Source organism: Nanorana parkeri, unplaced genomic scaffold, assembly GCF_000935625.1.
Source record: "Nanorana parkeri isolate BGI_ZX_2015 unplaced genomic scaffold, ASM93562v1 scaffold945, whole genome shotgun sequence".
Lineage (NCBI taxonomy): Eukaryota > Metazoa > Chordata > Amphibia > Anura > Dicroglossidae > Nanorana > Nanorana parkeri.
The window spans coordinates 558,434-583,293 of NW_017307213.1; the positions used below are offsets into that span (position 1 = coordinate 558,434).

The 24,860-nt window shown below is 39.7% G+C and overlaps 1 protein-coding gene across 1 annotated transcript in view; it reads right to left on the bottom strand.

The window, feature by feature from the left end:
• Positions 1-24,860, bottom strand: part of ATP8A2 (ATPase phospholipid transporting 8A2) — a gene marked incomplete at its 5' end in the record, with an annotated part of 434,715 nt that overhangs the window by 313,145 nt on the left and 96,710 nt on the right. The window contains 4 exons of the mRNA XM_018566377.1: positions 11,880-11,944; positions 13,913-14,051; positions 17,108-17,247; positions 21,948-22,032. Of these exons, the coding sequence (XP_018421879.1) occupies positions 11,880-11,944; positions 13,913-14,051; positions 17,108-17,247; positions 21,948-22,032 (429 nt within the window). The remainder of the gene's footprint in view (positions 1-11,879; positions 11,945-13,912; positions 14,052-17,107; positions 17,248-21,947; positions 22,033-24,860) is intronic.

The window sequence follows — 24,860 nt, forward strand, 5'->3', positions numbered from 1 at the left end:
TATAAAAAAAAGACATTGAATAATGAAATGAACTGAATATTTAGATCATGCCATTGCTAACTAAGGCTTGTATCCCCATAGTGGGGAAAATAGATGAGCACATGTCCAGACTCCAGAACAGTGTATTATTGTATAGTGTGGCACGATATATATTCAATTCTGCATACCTGGCTTTATATTATAAAGTTTTTATAATATAAAGCCAGGTATGCAGAATTGGATATAGCTGTGCCACACTATACAGTGTTCTGGTCTGGAGGCCTGGACATGTGCTCATCTATTTTCCCCACTATGGGGATACAAGCCTTAGTTAGCAATGGCATGATACATATTCATTTCATGTTCATTTCATGTTCTTCATAATATTAAGAAACTGACCTAAAATCATGATTTTGTATTGCTTTAGAAAAAAATGTGACCTGTCCCTTTAAGGAAAAGTATCTGTAATTGGTATCATGAGATACTGAAGCTTTCCAACAAAGAGAACAAAGCGATCACAAACCGCTGATCACTCAGTTCCTGATCTTCCCCCTGCAGAAATCGATGACTGTCAGTTATCACTCCCCACAGGGATTCCCCCCTCCCTCTCCGTTCCTCTAGCATTGATTGGAGGGACAGGCGGGGGGGGCGACTTCACAGCTAGCCCTGTCTCTAGAGAGTCAGAGCCTGCTGTCATTCAGGTAGCGGGTTTGACTCCAACAATACTGTCGGGATCTTTCCCAGCTGCAGCACAGCTATGCGCAGTCAGCATATCTGTTTTGGATCACAGGAGGACATTAGTAAATGTCCCCCTGTGACCCATAAGAGAACTAACGCCAAAAAAAGGTTTGGCCATAGTTCTCTTTGAAATTATAAAAATTAATTCAAGTACCTTAACTATTAACAAAAATGTAGCATGTTTGGGCATCACTCAGTAGTAGACCCTTAAATCATCTCTGAATTGGTGCTGACACTGTCCTTCCAATGCCACCGCTCCAAGCTTGCTCCCGTGAAGTTATTGTCTATCACGGGAGTGAGCTTGGAGCGGTGGCTACATTACAACATTACAACTCTCTGTTTGCCTGAGGACGGGACCGCATGGTCTCGAAACGTCGCTAAGGAGATGTGTGTTATCTCAGTCAATAAACAGCATTGACTTTAATATCATGGAGTGCGAGTGACTACTTTAATCTATCTACATTACAACACACACATGGACCATGGGGGACAAAAGTAGCCCCCCTCCAGAAGGAAGGACAGTGTCAGCATCAATTCAGAGATGATTTGAGGATCTACAGCCGAGTGATACACAAATAAGAAATATTTTTTTATTTTTTGTTAATAGTTAATGTACTTGAATACATGTTTAACAATAAATTCCTGAGTTTAGCGTCACGTTTTCGTAAAGTAAATTGTAGGAAAAAAATAAATAAAAAATAACAATGAGGTCACCACCATTTAAAGTGACCATGACCTGGTCTATAAATTGGTGCCTAAAGTAACAATACTGCTGAAGTGAAATCACAAAACACCTGTAAGTGTCTTTAAATTAATTCCTGTGTTCTTCTGCAGCCACTTTGAATATAGACTCAGATTGTAATTCTCTTCAAGTCTAGATTAAGCCTGCATCCTCACAGTGATCAGCCCTACCCCTATCGTACAAGTGTCAAATGGCAGCATAGTAGAGGCACTGCCATTCTACATATAAATTATGGGGACAGAGCTTAGCGATGTAAGGGCCTAATCTGAACTTCAAGGCATGTTTATAACCTAGGCCTAGGATCCAAAGGGGCTCCACAGGGTCAGAAGGATTAATAACTGATTTGAAAACAGTGAGGAGCTGGCAGGCATCACAAGCACTGCTTTTACCTTAGGTACTTTTTAGGCCAGGTCAGGGTCACTTTAATGGCTGTGACACGTAAGCAAATCTGAGAACTCAAGAAAGAGGTCTCACTACTATAAACCCTGACTGTTATGACTAGTTGGTGTGCTATTCCACATGGCAGCATATCCACAAAACTGAAATAACAGTTTCAAATAGCTTGTTCTATTACCAGTGTCTTGTCTTCCACTAGAAACTGTCTGAGGCACCTAACTTTGGGAGAACTCTTGAAAATGTTTTCTAGTCAACCATGGCAAGAGAAAATCATAAACTATGGCTTGAATGTAATCCTTAGGAGGAACACATTAATAACCTGAACATGAAGGGTGGCTCTATTTTTAGCCTCACAACAATGTTGCACATCCAGACCATATGAGCTAGGGCTGTCTGAAGATTAAATGGCAACTCAATGTAATGCATCCCCCTTTTTAAAAGTGTTAGATGCACTGTACCATACTGTAACACAATTATTATAATTTACTGCAATTGAAAACAGTCCTAATGCTTGCTTCTTTATAGCTTTTCTAGGTACATGTTTGTTACACTTGTGAGGTATACACAGGAAATAAATGAAACTTGATGAATGCAACAGAAAAAAATGGAACCCACTTATAAATGCCAGGTGATACCTGGATCTCAAGGAAAGACATCTTACCACCAGATCCCATAGCAGAGGAGCAGAAAATGCAATCCACATCATTTTAGGTGTAGTAAACATTAAAAGACAACCTCCATTTTGCTAAAACATATTAGGATGACAAGGCTTAAGTTTTTATGTTCTGCCATTGCTTTGGCACTTGTAGCCACCCTTGTGTAATCCTATGGTCGCTTGTAGCCTAGTGTTCTCTGAATACCATATCTATGGTCTGTGATTTTACACCACTCCTCCCAAAGTCTGTCTGCAGGTTGATTATGCACACCCTTGATCATGCAAGAGAAAATGATTCACCCTCCTGGTGGAACCAATGCATGTACAAAGATATAGGTACAAGGAAAGTTGCAATGTATATGTCACAACAGATTTGAGGAATCAGAGAAATTTGCATTATTTTTTCAGGCTTTTGTTTATTTCCACCTGTTGATTCTGCCAGTAACATACTTTCTGTCATAGGCTGACAACCCTCAATTTCTGCACTGTATATATGGAGGAGCAGCATTGTCACCTTGGTCTCCTGGCCTGGACAGCAAACACCTCCTCTTCTCCATTGCATGGGGAGGAAGTGTCCTGAGGTTCACAGAAGATAGCTAAAAAGCCTGATAAGAGTTACAATTTCAGTTCAGCTCACCGAAAGTTAAAAGGACAGAAGATTACAAGTCAGATCAACGGATATTTTCCCCTACTTGCAAAAATTGTACTAAGCCTGAAAGAAGAAAACAAACGCACCCAAAATATCTAGGTTTGGTAAGCTGCAATATATTACACTTTGTTCTTGGGTTTAGAGTGCTTTAAGATTAAAGCAATATTAGAGGACATTTTGACTTTCCTGATGAGCATTAACTGTTCACTGAAAGACCTCTCCTATTACCTGGAGTTGCTGATTGAGAAAACATACATCCACAAAAAAAACTAGCAGCACATACAAACTGTAAGTACAGACACTGGAGTATACACAAGTTTTGTCTATACCAACACACAAGTCCCATTTAAACAAAAAACAAAGAAATGGGTAGTGAGCACATTCCAAGACCTGCTCCGACCAGACACAAGAATGAACTCTTCACTTGTTCTCAGGGGTCCATTTGAAGTCTGGTTCCTGCAGTTCCTTGACATTTCAGATCAGATTTCCATTAGAATATCTGGATAAAGGCTTTGGGACCAGCTAGGTCTCCTACCATGTTTAGAGTATACCAGTCTAGCAATGAAAAAGGCACTTGGGAGAAAATAAAGGCTAAGATTACTTACTGGGGTAGCAGCTATTTGCCAGAACAGACTCTAGTAAAGATGAATAGATGCTATAGATCACTATACACACACAGAAAAGCTGATATCCATGTAGTTACAAGCGCATGGCATAGCAGTTATAATCACTACGCAAATGCATGCTTTTTTATTATTCTTTCCCATCTATAGATTGAACCAATCTTGAACCTTTCTTGAATGAACCATTGTACTTCAATGCTTATAGATGCACTGACACCATAGCAGAGCATGCCACTGGTAAGTTTGCCCGTAGTAGGTACCTTGCTTAGCAATATAATATTTAGAATTGCATGTGTCATTGCACAGAAGCTTCTTGTTCAATCCAGGCCCACAACTCTTTTCTAGGGAAGATATTTCTGCCAGGAAAACCCCAATTTACAGATTCACAGTAATCAAGTATTTATAAAGACTTTGCACATGTTACTCATGCAGATAAAGCTAATTATAACAGACATAATGGTTGATCTATCTATGTTCTAATGGTGAGCAGAGACAGACGGACCCAACAAAACACATTTGCTTCAAACAGGGCACTTTTCATTGGTTGTTTGATGATAGCCGATTGCCCACCCTCATTCGATATTTCAAACAATCAACGTAACCATGATAGCTAAAATTGTTCCTACAATCTGAGGCTAACATTTGCCATATTATGTTCGTGCATGATAATGCAATGTGCAGACACTACTGCCTCCAGCATAGATTTTTAGGAACAATGGAATAAGTTGGGTATATCGGACCAGACTGGTGAGTATCAGCCACAGCTAATACGTGAGTTCAAAAAAAGGTCATCTGATGTCTACAGACTTAGTTCTACAAACCAGTCTTTTTGATGACCTTTGTTTACTATGGTTGCATAGATATGTATATGGTCCTGTCAAAGCATTTTCATCTGGAGCAGAACCTGCATATTCTTAATGCAAAGGCCTCTGGCACAGAAGGAGGTCATTATTTAGTAGAATAGGGGTTATGTTTTAAGTACTCAACTTACAGATAATGTTCTTTAAGATCGGAGGAGTTTAGTATTAAACTACTGGTTAAGGCTTACGCGTTTGGTGAATTCAGGTTGGTTAAAGGCTCACTTTAAGGGTTAAGTAAAAGTGTTAAGTGTTGGAGGGGTAAGTGTTCAAGAATAGATTAAGAGTTATGTGTTGGAAAGGTGTCATGTTGGAGGTGGGGTTTTAAGGTCCCAGATAGCAAGGATAACTTGCCACAAACTTGTGGCAGGGTTAAATTGTAATTCTTGTTAACTTGCTGCACACATTCCTGGCAAGTTGTAGACTTGCAGAACACTTGCAGCACAAGTTCTAGTTGACACTCTTTGAATTTGTAGCAAATTTGCTTGGCAAGTCTACAACAAGAGTCCTGCAGGTCTTAGCAAGAGCTCTGCAAGCTCGCTGGTCTGGAGACTTGCAATGAAGACTTGCTGTAATTGTGCAACAAAATTGTGAAGCTTGGCAAGTCTGTAATAGTTTAGCAAGTCGTTTTCAAACTTGCAGCTCAATTGCTTGCTATCCTGGGTGTTCAAGCAGGCAACAGTATAGTGTCAGGGGGTACTCTAGTGTATAATTGTGTTTAATTCTATACACTTTAGGGGATCTGCAATCTTGGTAATTGTTATTGCACTGAAACCTGGCAGCATATAGATGTAGGGGGACCCTGTATATTGTATATGTGTATGTAGGCATTGAGGGTATATTACCAACATGGAAATATGCATGTGAGTGTACAGTATAGTCAACACACATATAGATGACTTCTGTACACTTTAAATTAAAAAAATGATATACTTAACTTCAGATTTTGTGTAGCAATGCAAAAACATGAAACATGAAAAGAGAAACATACCCGGTACTACGGGTCGGCACACTGCCTCTCCACACCCACCCCCCAACCCTCCGACACATTTCACAACATCCAGAAATCCTTAAGTGATCCCCATGGTGTACAAATGTCAGAGTGCTTAAAATACTGTCCGACCTGGAGATTAAGTTGATTCATCTAGTGCTGGAAAGAGAAAGAAACTATTCCAAACTCACAAAGGTAAACGATGGTTTGAAGCAAAACATTCCAGCAACAATTCCTATGGCTAATCTACAAGGGATAGCTATTCATAAACTAGCACTGTACCTTTCCATTTCACTCATACAGAGCAGCAGCAACAGCTCCCTGAGGAGAGCAACACTAAAATGGATAGAACAGATGTGACTGATTGCATCTAATCAATAAAAAAAAAATTCAGGCGTATAGACAAAGATCAAACAGTTCTCCACTGCAAGCTTTGCAAATGCTTAGAGGTAAGATTAAAACAATATCCACAAAGGAAAAAATAAGTATATTCTATGACAGGTAAAGCATTAAACCTAAGCTCAGGAATTCTATAAAACTGAAGTCTATGCCATAATTTGCTATTCAGAGAAATTTACAATACAATAATTGTCTACAATTGCATATCAAATTAATATAGAATGTGGGTCTTATAAGAATCTGCGCACACGTGTATGAACTAGAGTATACTGTAGATACAATCAAATTGAATACATTGGTAATTCTATTCACGCAACTATTGACATGTGATAATTGTGACAGGGGTACACAACTTTTTTTAGTTACTGTTATTTGTAAAGCATATGTGGCCAGGGCAAGGGCCAGATTTACTCTCTCTGCTGCCCCAATGCCAGGTTCCTCAATGCGCCCCCCTGTATAAAATTAATGGTAAAAGCCGCGCTGTGTGAATGAGACCGCAAAGTGTCAGATATAGTAGATACTGACCTTGGAGTAATGTGATACAATGTGTAAAAAGTGCAAAACAAAAAAGAAACGCATGTATATAACATGCACCTTCTTGTAAATGTAATTGCTACAAAATATCCATAATGAAAAATCAAATGCACTAAATATTAACTGTGAATCAATGTGATGCAATGTGCAAAGAATACCGACAAGAAAAACGCATGTGTGTAACTTGCACTCCAGTGAAAATAATAAATGGTTAAAAAATGTCCCCCTGTATGCAGGCTGCATAGAAGTGATCTCAGCGACATCCAGGCCGCGCAGATGCCAGAAGGCCCGGCGGGATCCGCCCCGCGCGCGCTGATCCGGGCCGGTGACGTCATCACGCCGGCGCATGCGCAGTGACGCATCCCCGGCCTATATAAAGCACCTCAGGACGCTCATTCAGTGCTGAGTGATCTTCAGCCAGTGTTGGATGTCATTACCTTGCTCCTGTCTCCTGAACTTGTTGAACTGGCTTTCCTCCCTGACGTTCCCATTGGATTACCCTCTGTACCTTGCAGCCCGCTTGTTATCAACCTGGCTTGCTTCTTGACGCTCCTATTGGATTAACCCTTTGGACTTCGATTGCGCGCCTGTTTTTGACCTGGCCTGTCTCCTGACTTCCCGATTGGATTGAAGCACCTTCAAGCACGGCCGACTACTCTGCCAGGTCTCCGATCACCATAGTGACCCAGGATCCGCATCCGGCACCCGTGCACCCCCTGCCTGAGCACACTGTCTTCAACCCCAGTGGTCATCAGACGGGGTTGCAAGGGAGGTCCTCCTCGTCACCTCGGGCCCACACCATAACCCTAACACCTAGTGATTAATCTCAGCAAAGATCCATGGGATCCCTCATCATAGCCAATCACTCATATCCCATATGTTTACAGCAACAAAATAGACTATCGCCCAGATGTGGAAACCCCCATCCCTCAATCTAACTTAAGTTAAAAGCCGCATACAAGGCACACTCATTAATGAGAAAATAACTACTATGATAAATGACAAGCACAATGAGTTTCTTTTAATCTGGCAGCCATGGCTTATTTACTCTCCTCCTTCACAGCACACTGCACGCCTACTTAAACTCTAGACGCCATAGTTGATTTTTAACCTTTGAGGGGTCCCTATTTTCTAATTTCCCTAATGTTTACATTTTGATCCTGTCTCCCTTCCCTGAAAGCCTCTGGGGTTCCCCATTCTTGCACTTCCCCTCTCACCTCTCCCATTTTTTTCCCCTTCCTTCAACCCCCCTCCTTCACCACCTTACTAGTTCTATATTTGATAATAAACGTTCAATGTTCTGTCTGTTCTATCTACTATTTGCTTCTTTTCCATTGAAGAAACAGTTTTTTTCTATGGTTGTTATGGTCTACAGTTTTTATACCTATAGAGCTTTACATATAGGTCTCCATGCTGATTTATGTAGTCACCATCTGACATCCTATGACAACACTCCTCAAGATGTATTTTGTGCTTGTCGGTATATATTATTTTTACTATAGCACCATCACCCTTTTTGTCTGTCTACGGTAATGACTTCTTATCTTTTTCAGGTCTACACTTACTGTATTGAGACTTCTATTGTGGCCATGTCAAATGATTTTATTTAAAATGACACTAAAAACTCTGCAGTTAAATCTTAAAAATACATTCAAGTACCTTAATTATTGAAAAAAGTATCTTATTTGTGTATCACTCAGCTGTAAATCCTCAAATCATCTCTGAATTGGTGCTGACACAGTCCTTCCTTCTGGAGGGTGGCTACTTTTTGTTCCCCGTGGTCCCTGTGTGTGTTGTAAAGTAGTCACAGCTCCAAGCTCGCTCCTGTGATGGACTTCAATCTCAATACAAATTAGTAAACTAAACATGAGATTGTAATCCATCACAGGAGTGAGCTTGGAGCGGTAACTACTTTACAACACATGAAAAAACCTGTATCCCATCGCACTCCTGACCAGATAGAAGCCCATGTAAAAGAGGGCGGGTGCGGCAGTGACAGCAGATGCCTGCGCAAAACACAAGTCCAAACAGAAAGTCACTCGCACTCCAATGCAATGCCAAGTCAATCTTGTGAGCACGCTTCCTTCTTCAGGCAAATGAAAAATGAACACCAACAGCACCAAAGTGACATAAATACATAGAAGTGAAAACCAATAAACCAATCAAACAAATCAAATAAAGGTTACCTCCCCCTTCTGACGTCAGAACAAAGTCGTATTCCCGCCCTTTCTCTGTTAACACCCAGCATCCTGTGCAGACGATTATATGCAATTATACATCAGATGCATACCTTGCCAGATAAACAGTCTGCTCCATCCATGGCTCTCTGTAGGAAATAGTGACCACCATATTGATCAGAGGCCCGATCCGCCCCTCACACGATCTCATGTGGAAGTGGGCAGGAGCCTGGTAACTGTAATGGATCCATTCCCATTGGCCGCTGAAAACCCACCAGCTCGGTGGGCGCATGCACAGTGACCACCTGCGCACTCGCACTTCCGCTTACATCATCGCCATGTCACTTTGGTACTGTTGGTGTTAATTTTTCGTTTGACTGAAGAAGGAACCGTGCTGGTTCCGAAACGTTGCTGTAAAATGCTACACTATTTTTAGTCAATAAACAAGATTGACTTGGCATTGGAATGCGAGTGACTTTCTGTTTGGACTTACTTTACAACACACACACAGACCATGGAGAACAAAAGTAGCCACCCTCCAGAAGAAAGGACAGTGTCAGCACCAATTCAGAGATTATTTGATGATCTACGGCCAAGTGATACACAAATAAGCTACATGTTAGTTAATAATTAAGGACCCTTAATGCATTTTTAAGATTTACCTCCTTAGTGTCGCTTTAGGTATAGTGGGGTCCTTGGGCCCATTCTGTAATCTCATGCAAAATGTTTTGCTTGATAACACTTTGGTAAGGAAAATATTACTGCTAATTGGCTGCTCTGCTATACAAGATCTTTACTTTCTGAAAGGCCCATCCAGGATATTGAGGGAATCTTACAGCAAGCATTTTTCTACTGATAAGTTGGCTAGCTTTAGGTAAAACTAGGCCTAAGTATACATATTTCTTATATGATTTATGAAGGCTGCAGTACAAATATAATTCAATCAAAATGTGATCAAAGTCTCATTAAACTTTCAAATTAACATTCCCCTATCTATATAACAATATTTGTGTAAAAAAATTATAAAGTTTCACAGACAGGCTTCCATTATTTTCTGTCCAAAAATTTAAATTGAAAACTACATGCCATAAATCACCAGGCATTTATGACAGAGTAAATACAACAAGTTAACTGTTAGCATGCAATTCTGCTTCGGCACATATAGTTCAAGCTAAAGTTGTACAAGAAAATTTTTTTACACACATCTCCATTCAAAACTTTTTTTAGTTTTGTATAGAGAAGAGAAGGGCTAAAATTGCAAGGCTTTAATTTCGGTCCCTTTGTCACCAGAAGAGGAAGCATGGCACAGCCTTTTAATAAAGAAACAACAATAAAATTAGTTAGAGGGTGTCACTCAGACAGGAAGTAAAGGAAAATCTTCCCAGAGGGATGCACAGAACATTACAAACCTGGTAGAATTTCTAATCATTCTCTAATCAAAACTTAAAACAAGTTCTGTCTGGAGTTGTTCTTTAATATATATGGTAAGTGTACTCCAAATTGGTCATTTCAGCTTTGGTGGAATACTTCCATTTCACCATATGCATGTACTTTTGCTTTTTATTTTACCAAATTGCCACTGTTCTTGGTTATACACATGTAAAATGGCCTCTTCTATCACCACTTTTTGTTTTTCTTTGCAAATATTGTGGAATCTCATTGCAGGTTAAAAGCTTGGGTTTAGAGATAACTCTCCTAACTAAAGCTTTACCAGGAAGAACATAAGCAACATACACACTAAACAAAGTTCTAACTCTCACTAGACTCCAGCAACACCGCTGTAATTTAAGGAAAGTCCAGGTCACCTAATACCACCTAGAACCACCACTAATTATCAGCAGAATAAAGTACAAAGATATGGCAAAATGTTTATCATGGGGCTAAAATCCCTCAGTAAACCTATATTACTATTTATCAACATCTTTATAACTTTCCAGTGTATGACACCTTGCTAATGAAAGCCTAACAGTGTTACCGTATAGTTTGCATTTGTATACTGTATGTACATGGTTGCAAATAACATTTCTCATTACGTGTAGGTCCTGTTTGCTGCTGATCTTCCTATTTCACTAATACGGTCTGTCTGACTGAAAACAAAGATTTGATGTACATGACGAAAAGGTGAAACGTCCACAATGCACATGTTGGTCAGATACCATGTGATCTTTGCCTAGGCTGTAAATTACATGATGGAGCTCAGAACAGAGTTTTTTAATGCAAAGAAAAAAAGAGGTACTTAAAATACATTTTGTTAAGGACTGCAGCCCTCACACCTATACACCTCCTATGGACCGGAGCAATTTTTACATTTCTATGGTTCTGTTTGGTAATACATTTTTCATTGCTTAACATAAAAAGTAACATTTTGTTTTGGACAAACTAGGCTTTTTTTGGTGATGTTTTCTTGTAAAAATTATGTTTTACGCAATTCTTTGACAAAATTCAAAAGGCATTTTTTTTCAACATCAATCGGTGTTAGTTTAAAAAAAAAATATGTCTCACTGTATATAAAAGGAATGCATTTTATGCTATAAATTTTGCTATTTACAATTACACTAAAATTATAAATTATAACACTGGAACAAAACATTCCTAAGTTATTTACAAATAAAAAAGGATCTTTTTTTTAATTTTGCACCTTTTTAAGTGACACTACAAAAACTTAAACAAAGCTAAAAAAACCAAACAAAATCAAAATGTTTAAATACTAATAGTTAGAAAAAAATTAAACAAAAAAAATTCAGCAGAAGAATTATAGCTTAAGGGAGAAGGGGAAGAAGGAGTCAATTGGGGTTGCTTGGGGTAAACTAAGGGTTAATAAGGAGTTAAATAGGAACACGTTTTTTTAAAGAAAAATGTGTTTATTTTTTTAACCTTGTCAGTGTAACAATGCTACTTTGTATTTCTATCCCAATTCTAATTAGTGTTTATAAAAACTGTCAGAGGGTTTGACAGCAGCCGCTTTATATACACAGCAACACCCAGATATCATTTTTATAGCAGGTACTTGCTGGCAAAAATGAGGAATAAATAACTATTATGGAGTTTGTAAAGGAAGTTATGGCTGCTTTAGAAAGGCACTGCTGTACTTCATTGGTATACAATTCAATAGTGAATATATGGAAACACACAAACTTACATCCAGTGAGTCCTCATTAACAATGAGGAGTGACATTGTCTGTGACACCAACCGGCACGAGTATCCTGTCAAACAAAAAGTATTCATTTTTAGCAATATAATTTAACAAAGCAGAGTGACAAAAGAAAAAGGCAAATGTACTATTGAAGTCCTGCTAGCCAACAGTACCGGCAATTGAAGGTGCAAATGAAATCTGAAATTGTGTTACTCCATGGGGTAAGCAGCTTGGCAATTTAAAAAGGAGTTTAATCTCTATAGGAAAGATATAAAAGGACAATGAAGAAAGCCATGCAAATCATCCCAGAGGCCAACTTTGTATTCAGAATTGTTAGTTTATAACATAGATACTGTATTGTAGTTTATACACCTTTGTTACTCCCCCCAGCCCTACTCCATAGAAGCCACTGCGTCCTTATCCTGCATTGACAAGGCATAACAAGCCAAAACTAACAATATACAAGTTAGAACAAATGGATCTGAATTTCAAGCTTATGCCTGTGCAGCAAATCTGTGGCTCTGGATACACAGTTGGCCTTTGGGGTGGTCTGCATGGCTCCAGACATTATACTTAAATGAAGAATAAATGTAATTTATTCTTTTGGATTTGTGATGGAATGGAATTCCATGTAAATACCTTTTTGTTCCAAAAGGAGTGCTGAACTTCATAGTATCTTCATAGAGGACTTTCTGGTTCCTTCTGGGCCCCTCAGCATCCTGGACACCCCAAATCAATGACTGTGCTGATGTGCAAGAAAGCCTTTGCTCCACCTCTTAGCTTTACTATTAGCCAATAACTGCCATAGGATCCCAACAGGATAAGGGTAGGGTTAAGTGAAGCTTAGGGGGTAGGAAGAAGTTCAGCCAGACTCTTGACCAGGGAAGCTTTTTCCATTAGTCCAGAAATTAAAATTAAATGTAGCCCCCATCACCTTCAGTGATGTGGCTACTAGACATTTAGTGATAGCCAGGGCTGTAGTCAGCCTGTCTGGATTTATAGTGGCAATTATCTTGTTAATTCCATGTGTCTAGCATTGACTGTACCCCCTGGTCGGAGTGTGACTCTGTCATATTGTGGGGCAGCCAATGAAAGCCACTGTAGTGTACAGTACAGCAGCCAATCACTGAGTTTCTCTCTCAGTCAGTGGTGCATGCTGCGATAGGGTACATATACTGGTGGGATTTGCCATGTGCTCAGACTAACCATGGAATAGGGCTGGGTGCTGTTCAGCCTGTCCCCCAGGCTAGGCCTGAGGCCTGGGGTGGGACCAATGCTGGCTCTTGAACTACCCTGGAACTAAGAGGACTTCAGGAGTATGGTCTGTGTCTTTCCTGCTTGAGGATCTGTATCCATCCTGCTTAGCTGCTACGTCAGTTGCTGTCCGCTGCCTCCCAAGTGGATCTACACTGATACGCCAACCAGGTCTGGTGAGTCTGGGGCTCTTGTTGGATACCCCTGGACACCTAGAAACCCTATAACCTCTCTCCCCAGTGAAGATGTTCAATAAACCGTTAATTGGCATTTTATTACTGGAGTGGACATCAGTTTGTGGGCACCAGAAGAAGGGCGGTTAGTGCTAATGGGTGGGCAACTGAAGAACATACCCTAGACAAACTAGAGAAGAACTGGGCATTCAGCGGCTCCTTTGGAGGTGAGCTCTACATAAACATAACATTTACCGCCTCACATGTACATTTTGTGGTCTCTGTAAAGTCTGGTCAGTTTTCTTTAAGTCAAGTACATGTTCCCAGACCCTTTCGTTGTAGTGTTTTGAAACTTACTGCTATGTCCATAACCAAAAGCACTAACCATCAAGTGATTTATGTGGCCAAGTTCTTGGTTCTGAGGCCCATATGCTATGCTCAGGGCGTCTATGTATTTTATATACCACAGTTGGACATTTCAAGTTTTGTATTATTGCATAAAATGCCTCAGATGAAATTTATATATCCCTATCTATGTTTGTAATTTCTTTTGTGACTTCTTTGTCACACACTTTTTGAAATTCCAGATGCATTAAACAAATAACATTTACCTATATTGACAGCAGTTTCCTGTTTGTCTCCTGTTAAAACCCATATTTTTATTTCAGCTTTCATCAAAGTGGCTATAGTTTCCGGGACTCCTCCTTGTAGCCTGTCCTCTATTGCTGTAGCACCAAGAAGATTCAAATTCTGTAAAAACACACATATTTTACTAAACTTAGTAAAACTTTAGATGATTTCCAAACATTTCTAAGCTCAGCTGCTTACTGTTGTCTGTAGGTGCCACATTCTACAATGGAAATCTGAAGTACACATCTATAGGGTTCATAGCTACATTTGTACTCTCTACTTATGCTAACACACATCCCCAGAATCTAGAAACAGTAATAGTCTTGAAATGCTGCTAACTCGCATGTCTTATTCATGGAGCCCCTACTAATATTTGAGCTGGCAATACACTGCTTGAATTTCAGCCGAATCCTACTGCCTAGCCAGAGATTCGAGCAGTGTGTGTCCCTCCTCGGAGCTGGTCCGAAAATTCTAAGGCGAACAGTAGCTGCAGTCCTTGCAATGGCCCGGGAGGGTAGGGGGGATTCCCCATTCATGCTGTTTAGCGTTTTTCATTGTTCTAAAGGTGCATCACCAGCTAATGACATGTCAACAAAGGACTGCCAAAACTAATATGTTGTAATTATTATGCTGCTAACCAAACACTATGGAGAGGTCACAGATAAATTAGATACCAGATACCCAAATGTATTGTTATCTGCTTGTATGATCATATGACAATAACATTGTGGTCTTATTGTATGTTTGTGTGACATTTAGGCAGGTATGTTGTAAGCTCCTCTGGGGCAGAGACAGGTTTAAATATTTCTTTGTACTTTGCAAATCACGGAGTAATATTTTCTCCCTATATTAACATATTATTAAAACAACAGTCCACTAAAGGAGTATACAATAAAAACAACAGTCCACTAAAGGAGTATACAAATTAAAACAATGGTCAACAAACTGAATATATAATAGAAAACAACAGTCTACAAACTGAATATAGAAAAAAAAAACAACAGACTACTAATGGAGTATATAATTTAAAAAAAAGTTTACTGAGTATACCAGAAAAAACACAGTCCACTAAGTATACAATGAAAACAACTGTACTACATGAGTATACTATTAAAAAGTCCCCTATCTGAATAGGGCTGCAACTAATGATTATTTTCATAATTGATTAGTTGGCCAATTATTTTTTCGATAAATTAGATTACAAATAATTAAATAAGTGCCATCCTTAATTTATAATAAAATACACAAATGCAGTTTTACAAAGTTTACTTCAGAATAAAACTGCACGCACAATTTTTTGCAATCGCACTGCACTAACATTGGGAGGCGCATTTGGAGTCCATTGAAATTAATGGCACTGCAAAACACCTACCGCAGCAGAATTTGTCAGCCCAAAAACCGAAAATGACTTTTTCCCCACCTTTTATAATTTTTTTAAATAATTGTATTGTAAGCACATTGCCGCGTGAAAAGCTTCAGACAGGAAATGACAGCTGCCAGTGCCAAGATTCCGCATATGTCAGCTGAATGTAAATACAGCAGGTAGTGGCCTGGTGCAATAGCCAGCCTGCTATTGCCCATTTCAAATTACAATAGCCAATAGCAGGCTGGCTATTGCACCCGCCCACTGCTTGCTGTGCCCTCCTCCTAGCATGGAGGAGAGAGCTAGGGGATCCTACCAACTAATTGATAATGAGAATAGTTGACAACTATTCTCATTATCAATTATTATCGATTAATCGATTAGTTGATTGCAGCCATATATCTGAGTATATTATAAAAACAACAATCAGCTGAGTATACTATAAAGCCATCAGTCCACTAACTGGGCATACTATAAAAACAACAGTCCACTAACTGAGTATACAACAAAAACAATAATCCACTGAGTATATTATTAAAAACAACAGTCTACTAAGGGCTGATAAACTTTTGATCTACAGTGTGTTTGCTATGGAAGCTCTTGAATGGCCCAAGAAATGAAGCTACTGCAAAACATGTTTATAGCTCTGTAACACTCTGGATTGGTTTAGAACAGTGGTTCTCAACTCATGGGTCGCGACCCAAAAGTGGGTCGCGACACCCTATTCCAGCCTCTGAGCTATTTGTCAGCTAAGATAAAGGTACCAACATTATATATGATGGATCCAGATTACCAATTCTAACAACCTGACCTAATTAATTTATGCAAAAAGGGATAATTAGGTTGACAACTACAGCAAGGCGTTTCTGAAAGAGAAGAACACTTACTCAGCAAAGCAATGTGTATTTATCAATCTGCATCAACCATTCTTTGTTTTGATTTGATTGAGGTAGGGAGCATACTGTGCCTCTTGGCACGACTGAAACTAATTTCTAATAGGTAAAAAAAAATTGTTAGACAATTTTTTTGTTGGCTAAGCCAGTAGCAATTCTTATAAATGTTCTCCTTGCAACAAAATGCCTCATACATTATAAGACCACTGGCAGCCATTCTGGCCTATATTATCTACTAGGTGGATGGGTCCACATTTGCACATTATTCTTACTAATTTAACGTTAGTTTCCTTATTAGTCACTCACTAAAATCTTTTCTTTCCTCCAATAATCCATCTGTTTCACCTCAGCTAAGCCCTTCTGAATGTCAGCTATCCATAACTATTATGTGGGATCATCATACAAGTTATTAATTGGTTTCATATTTTCAGGAAACCCTCTTGGTCCATATAGCTTAACCCAAAGCTCATGGGAATGGCAGATAGTGTCAATATTCTGTTTTTCTTTTGGAATAATTACAAGAGAGTAATAAAAGGTTAGGGTGTCACCAAAGCTACAATATCAGGTTCATGGTGATGTCATGGTTTGCTATAATAGCCACAGTGTGTTTTCCCCTGTGGCCTAACCATACCGATAATCGCTGTAAGAAAATATCTAAGGGATCAAGGGATGTTAGGGGTTGGAGTGCAAATATTTTCTTAAAGAGAAAAACAATGACAAGAAAGCGGACAATATTTTGAATTTTTCTTTTAGACAAAAACTAACTTTGCAAATAACGTAAAATATTATAGACAGACATGTTTCTTATATACACGACTGTATGGGAATGTAACCTTTGCCACCTGCTGGCTGAAGATCCTGGGAGTAGTAGTAGAGACACAGCTGGAAAGTCAAAGGCCGATCACTTATGCACTGCTCACCTTTTCAATAAGCTCATAACAATCCTCAAGTTTCTGAGCCCTGTCCTTCAAAACGACACTGGCTTCATTTTGAGTTTTCAGCCATTCCTTGTATTCAGATTCGTCCAGGTCTGTGTATGCGAGACACAATGTCCTCAAACCTGTAAAGAAGTTTCAAAATAGTAAAATTATATCTAAGCTAGTCAGTATAATTATTTAAAGATGCAGCACATTATGGGCTCATATTAGGCAAGATATAAATATTATTAGGGTTTGTACCACTGGGTGAATGCAGCACACTTTCGGGGCCTTTAGCTTTAGTTTGAAATGCTTCATAATTCCATCTGAGTTCCTTTTAGGTGCATTTATCCTGCAGCTGATTTCTTTTTGGCCTCCTTCTAAGCTGCATTAACCTGCTTTTGCATTCCCTTTGGTTTGTATGGGGTGAAACGCAGTTCTAAAGTAAACAAAAAACAGTGTACAGAGGCCCTTACGCTAACTAGGGTCACAGCATGGTGGAAGAATCATCCTTACCCTGTGATGCCTGGCCAGAACAGGGGAATGAATTGTAGTGGTGCTGACCAGAGATGAATGTTGTGAACCCCTGAGCTGTCAAGATGTTAGCAACTGAGCAGAAAGGTGCACAGCTAGGTCCTGTGGCACCAAGCCCATCATCATCTCATCTCAACATAACTGCCTTTTACTTTCTCCAATAACTCAATCCAAACAATTATTACCTGTTGTATCACTTGCCCCTTCTACTAGATTGTAAGCTCTCACCAACCCTAGCAGGGACCTCCCAACCCTATTGTACTGAAATTGTATTGTATTGTAAATTGTATTGTAACTGTACTGTCTCCTCCATTTTGTAAAGCACTGAGCAAATTGTTGGCGCTATATAAATCCTGAATAATAATAATACAAATTTAACCCATCATGGCAGAGCATTTGTGTGGCAAACCAACTTTAAAAAAAATGAAAGAGCTTCACACATAATAACTATTACTTTTGTGTGCAGAATCATTGAGACACCAAAGGGTCCGTTTATAAATGTTTTCCCACCAGATTCACACATCTTTCACAAATTTTTCCAACTGAATCAAATTAGAAACATGTTTGAATCTAGGGTAAACGCTGTGTGAATTTTGTGTGAGGACATTTATAAAAAGACCCTCAAAGTGTGCAAAGATATAGATCCATTTTTAGCCCCAATGTAAATATTTGTTACTATTCAAGTAGTATGGGGGTAGCTTATCTGTTATGTCCATGCTGACACTGCTTTTCAGAACTATATGCTGCTCCTGTCAGCTCCAATATGAAATCTTCAGATACACCAACAGACTCATATTTGAAAGCAGGACACAGAAGAATCAATCTGGGCTATATTTATAGGAGAACTATGAGGTGAGTGCTTTTCACTCACCTCATAGTTCTAGCCGACCTGCGACAATGAGACTGTCACAGGTCGGCTCAGTAGATCGGGAGGTGAGCAAACACATACCGGCGTTCGCTCACCTCTCGATCCTGTCACGGCTCTCTGCCGTTACAGGGGAGGGGCTGGATTCCACCTCAGATCCGCCAGCGCTGACTGGCGGAACGGAGCGGTATACTGAGCCTAGGGTGACGGGAGGACGCTAGTTTGTGTCCTCCCGTTACCCTAAGGAGAACTATGGGGAAAAGCCATAACCCCATAGTTCTCGTTTAAAGAAAACCTGTGATAAGAGAAACATGAAGGAGGCCTCTGCAGACTTATTTTGAAATGCTACTTGCCATGATGACCCTTTGTCTTCAATTCTTTGAATCAATGACTGGAGCAGTATGGAGATAAGGACTTCTGATTTTCCTGATCCAAATATAGGTTCTTGGTCAGCGACCCAGGAAGTATTATATTTAGCAGGTCAGAATTAACCATTTACTACCCAGACCTTGTAGGATCTTCAGCCCTCCGCTCTTCCAAAGACCTCCTGCTTTCCAGCTCCCTCGTCAACTCCTCCTACGCTCACCTCCGGGACTTCTCTAGAGTCTCTCCCATCCTCTGGTACTCTTTACCCCAACCTGTCTGACTATTTCCCGCTCTGACTGCCTTTAGACGATCCCTTAAGACTCATCTCTTCAGGGAAGCCTATCCCACCTCAAACTAACCACTCAACCATCACGTTCTCAAATGAGGTATTTATAAAGAAGGTTTAACAGCCAGATTTGCCTACAAATTTACTTGAATTACCTGCCATTTGCCCAACATCCAGGATTCTAGACTAAGTAGCATTCGCCACAGTTATATTATGGCCAATATTACAAGTATTTACCGCTTTTGAATGCTGTCTGAAAGATTTTTATTGATTCTTTTGACCATCTGCTGCACTTTATTCACCTACTTGCCACCCACATTCACCATAAATCTTGTGTCCTGCTATGCTGCACCTTTGCTTTCCAATGTATGGGAATTAACAACTAAATGTCTTATGTGCAGGGGTATTTTATAAATCTATGCAATACAGGAATTATATAACTGAAAAATAAATGCAGGAGGAATGCATTAGGAAAGTATGTTGTACAGGTTGCACCCTTTGCCCAAAGACAGCAATAACAGGTACTCTTACCCTAGGCGCATTACCTTGATGAGAGCTGCATATAAGAGAGTGCTATTACCATTACCAGAGTGCGTAACATGAAAGCCAGATATTATCTGAGAGAGTGCTATAGGAGCTGTATATTTCTGGAGACAGTAATATAAAAGTTACATGTATTTAAGAGAGAGTGCTTCATGAGCTGCACATTACTAGAGAGCTACATGGTACCTATAGCTCTAGAAATATAAAATGAAGAATCTAATTAGCTGCCATGTACAGTACACCAGGAAACACAATACATATTTTAGATAATTTCCTGGCCTGATTTTATGGCACAGCTCCCCTAGAAGGAATAACTGGTGTTTCCCACCATCTTATTAAAAATGTACTTGCTTATAAGTGCAGATTCTTCATTTTCCTAACACGAAAAATGGCAGGAAGGAGTTAACCACACATACTGCTAAACATAGTCAGCCAAATCATGTTTAGGATTACAACGGGTTTGATGATGGGGAGATGTGTCATTGATTCTCATTGACACAGCTCAGTGGATTAATAAGCATTTGAAGCCAATCTTTGGACCAGGAGGGTGAAAGTCTGACACAGCTCAGTGGATTAATAAGCATATGAAGCCAATCTTTGGACCAGGAGAGTGAAAGTGCCCACACTCAAGTTTTCTTGTTTTGTCTGCATGTTTAGTCAGTCTATTCCGCCTGAGAATGTAAGACTGTCAAACCAATATTTTTCTTAGTTGTAGCCTGGCTGACACTATAGTTGAGTATATTAAAGATGGGAGTGGTGAGAAATACTTCAACTTCAACGCCATTTATCAACCACACCATAATTTAAATCCACTTACAAATGTCAGATTTGATAAAAATGTAATTTCTTCCCCGGCAGAGCTTTCATCCAAAAAGTGATCAGCTATGAAATTTATGATGAAGATAATTTGCTGCTTATCACCAGAACACATTTCTTTGTGTCTGCTAGCAGCCTGCATTAGACTTGGAGTAATCACAGAACAAGATGTAGGAGAGATAAGTACTGTGCACATATATCAATTCAGGTCTACTCCCTAATCGCAGAGTGCTGTCCAGAAGGAGCTTAATACACCAGAACCTGTCTGACTGCTGGTGTACTCCAATGTATGTGAGATGCATTTGCTTCTATGGAATCTACCGCATGTCTCGAGGTGTAGTACATACCTCCTTATAACTTGTAATACATATTCAAAGCCATTTAACTCCCAGCCTCCATCTGCCTAATACCCAGCACCTATATGACCTTGTTGGACATCCGATTCTAAAACCATGGGCAATAATATGGAGCTGGCCCCCTTTGTGGACATAACAGCCTCTACTCTTCTGGAAGGATTTCCCCAAGTTTTGGAGTGTGCCTGTGGGGACAGTTGGTGTTCCAATTTATCCCAAAGGTGTTTAGTAGAGTTTCGGTCAGGGCTCTGTGCAGGCCACTCGCCATGTTTTTATGGACCTAGTTTTGTGCACATGAACTCATTCATTTGGAGGGGTGTCCACATAGTCATATGGTATATGTATGCTGACCCTATTTTATTTACCAGAATGAGAAAAGCAGGTCATTGCTCCAAAATGCAGCATGCATTACATGAATAAGTACCCAGTGTTTAGAAACAATTAAGTTGACTATAGAAATTAGATTGAGTCAGATAGTCGGGCACAGTCTGACCACCAAAAGAGTTGTTGCTAAAGAGCTGCATCATCTTCATTCTTACTTTCCTACACTTAGGAAATTAGAATTGTCTTGGGGTGTATGCAAGCCACTGATTTTGCAGACCATTTTTGGATTTCTATGGAGAAAGACCATCACTAGCTGATTACTTTTTGTCTTGCTAACTATGAATGACTCTAAAACAACACATTCTTTTCAAATCAAGGTCAATCTGGTACGAAAAAAACCCCAAGATGCATTGAGCTCCATCTGTTGGGTTCAAGTGGTGAATATGAAATATTAATATTTCATATTACATATCTACCTGGCTAAATATAGCTAACAAATATTATAAATGAAGGCTCTGAACTCAATGAATAAAAAATTAAATAAATACAAGGAGCCTGTACAGTACAAAACAACACACATTCACTTTAAGAATTACAAAGCACCCAGGGAACTGAGAATAAGTTATGTTTTTCAGTTGAAATGCAAGTTGTATTCACCTTTATGTGAAACAGAGAATGCAAGACAGAAAATGACAAGGTCTAAAGGTATATTACTAATAATAATAATGTAATTATGACCCCTGCAATATGTTTTACCTTCAGAAGCAAATTGTTCCAGATGGTTTAAAGTATGTTCCATGTACTGGGAATCTCTTGACAACCTCTCAAATATAACATTATCCTTCAAAAGAAAAAATTAAGATGAATAAACATTTATATATATTATTACAACAAAATTCACTAGACAGAACAATGAAGTGTAGCATATACTAATGTGCCACTGAACTCAGCAGTTAAATCTTTAAAATGCATTCAAGTACACCAACTATTAAAAAAGGTTGCTTATTTGTGTATCACTCTGCTGTGGATCCTCAAATCATCTCTAGATTCATCTCCTTCCTTCAGGGGGGTGGCTACTTTTGTTCCCCATGGTCCCTGTGTGTGTGTTGTAAAGTAGTCACAGATCCTAGCCTGCTCCCCTGATGGACTACAATCTCAATACATATTAGTAAACTAAACCTGAGATTGTAGTCCACCACGGGATTGAGCTTGGAGCGGTGACTACTTTACAACACGCACAGAGACCATGGGGAACAAAAGTAGCCATTCTCCAGAAGGAAGGACAGTGTCAGCATGAATTCAGGGATAATTTGAGGATCTACAGATGAGTGACGCACAAATAAGATACATTTGTGTTAATCGTTAGGGTACTTGAATGCATTTTTTAGATTTAACTTCTGAGTTTAGTGTCACCTTAATGATTAATTGCTAATGGTATTACAATGCTCCAAATTTGTGCAAACAATTGCTACTACATGCAACTGCATGTATAGGGATAGTTAGGGATTCCTCACGGGAAGTCATGGGCTATTTTGGTAGCATGATTGACTGTGTAATATGTGTTGTCACAGATGCTTTTTTGTCTCAACATGTGGGTATGTGACAGGGTGACAACATACTGTAGCAGCAAAGCTGGAAGGCCATTGACACCCTTTAACAAGTATTGCCTGAAAAAAGGTCTTTATGGTAGAGTTACCAAGCTAGTTTAATTATGTCAACGAAAGCTGAAAATGTAGAAAGATTGGTAACCACATTTGATAATTACATTAACCATTTCAGCCCCCAAGGATTTTTCCATACCCCTTAAGCCGCTGTGCATTTTTGGCACTGTCTTGGTTCAACACCTTACAGAACCTTTGGTACAGATTGGATACATTTTGGTTTCCTAGGCTTATATTAAAAGAAAATAGTGAAGAAGTAGAAAATTATGCATTTCCTGTTATTTTTCGACAGCATAACTTTTATGCAATTTCCGCAGCCATATATATTTTCCCCAAATGGCAAGTTCGCTGATTAAAAATATATCACATAAGTGAGTTTTTTTTATGCAACATAGTGAAATAGAAAAACTCAAAGGAAACATCTACATTTTTCTTGAGGAGAACTTTATTCCCTTTTGGTTGCTACACAGGGAAGAAACTGGTTTATGTAAATTGTTAGCATAACAATAATGTATTGCTCATGCAGTAAACACAAATGTCATTTAGATCATCCAGAATAATTGATCATAAATAACAGTTGTTTGCAAACTTTTCAGTCTGTAGCAGGATCAGGCACAGTCAGCTCCTGGGTTTAGCGCTGGCGCTGACTTAGGCTGGCCATGCACCTATCAATTTTTTTCGTTGAACCCACGGGCTGAATGAAAAAATTACCCAATTCCTCCATCAACACAAGCAGTGTGTCGATCGAAGAATCCTGCTGTTTCAATTGTATTCTGACAGGAGCCGCTGGCCCTGTCAGAATACCTGACCAGAGCGGGTAGCTCATTGGCTGCTGGTTCTGATCGATCGAAAATGTTCCAGCCGGCTCCTTCGATCAGCTGATCGAGGAATGCTGGCTGAAAGGGAGTCGACAGCCCCACACAAGATTCGACCAGTGTATGGGCACCTTTACAGTCGGCAGTTCAAGCACTGGGACATGCAGGAGCAAGTGACTCCCGATGTCATTTTAAATCTTGCACTCAATTGGTCAGCATGTTAAACCTTATATTAGATTTTAGTGTTTGGGTTTAGATATATTTTATATATACTGTATATATTTCACTTAAAACAAAGCTAGCATAAGTATTTAAAAATCTAAGGCCAGCCTGGGTGTCATAATATCCGGAAATCCGTGCCGGATTTTTGCTTTGCTCCCTGGTTCTGGGCTGTCAGCCTATGGTGTATCACAAGGCTGCAGCCAATCTGCTTTCCTCCTCCCCTATTTAGGACTTCCTCACTTGTTGCTCTTCATGCGAGCAACAAGTATTTTGCCTTGTTCCGTACCCCTTGTGGCTCTAGCGATCCCTGGGATCTTATTCCCTATGCTTGCTATTGGATCCTTGTGCCTTTGGCTTCCCTGTACCAGCTGGTATCCCTGCTTGGCGTTATCCCCTGCTTTGCTTCTTGCGCCCCTACTATAGTATTTCAGTGGTCACCTTTAGTATATTGCTGCAGACCGTAATTGCTTTCACCTGTGTGCTGTGAGTCTCTCTATACTGCCTTCATTGCCTCACTTCTACTGTGGTTTTCCTCTCCAGCCTTTGTGTGTTGCTTCCTCCTATTTGCTTGCTTTCTTGTACTTCAGTTCCGACACTTACCTTCCAGTGTATCTTCCTATGCTTTGCTGTCACCCCTTTACTTCTGTGCTCCTCTCTTACCTTGTGACTGTGTTGGATTTGTCCTTGTCTGTACACCCACTGGGTGCATACATCCCTTTGTGCTTCTTTATGTACTTATCTCTCTGTTATCCTGCTTCTTTGTATGCATGTGCAACGCACATCTCCTGCTTACTTTTGTACGTTACACCTTCCTGCTCTTAGGTGTGCCTCTAAGCTACTTACCCTTCCCGAGTGTCCTTGTTTAGCTACCCTCTTCAGTATACTCTGCTGTTGGGCTGTGCATTTTGCACCTTTTGCTTGTGACTTTCTCTTTCTCTCATTGTGTGCCACTGTTCCTATCTTCCTTCTCT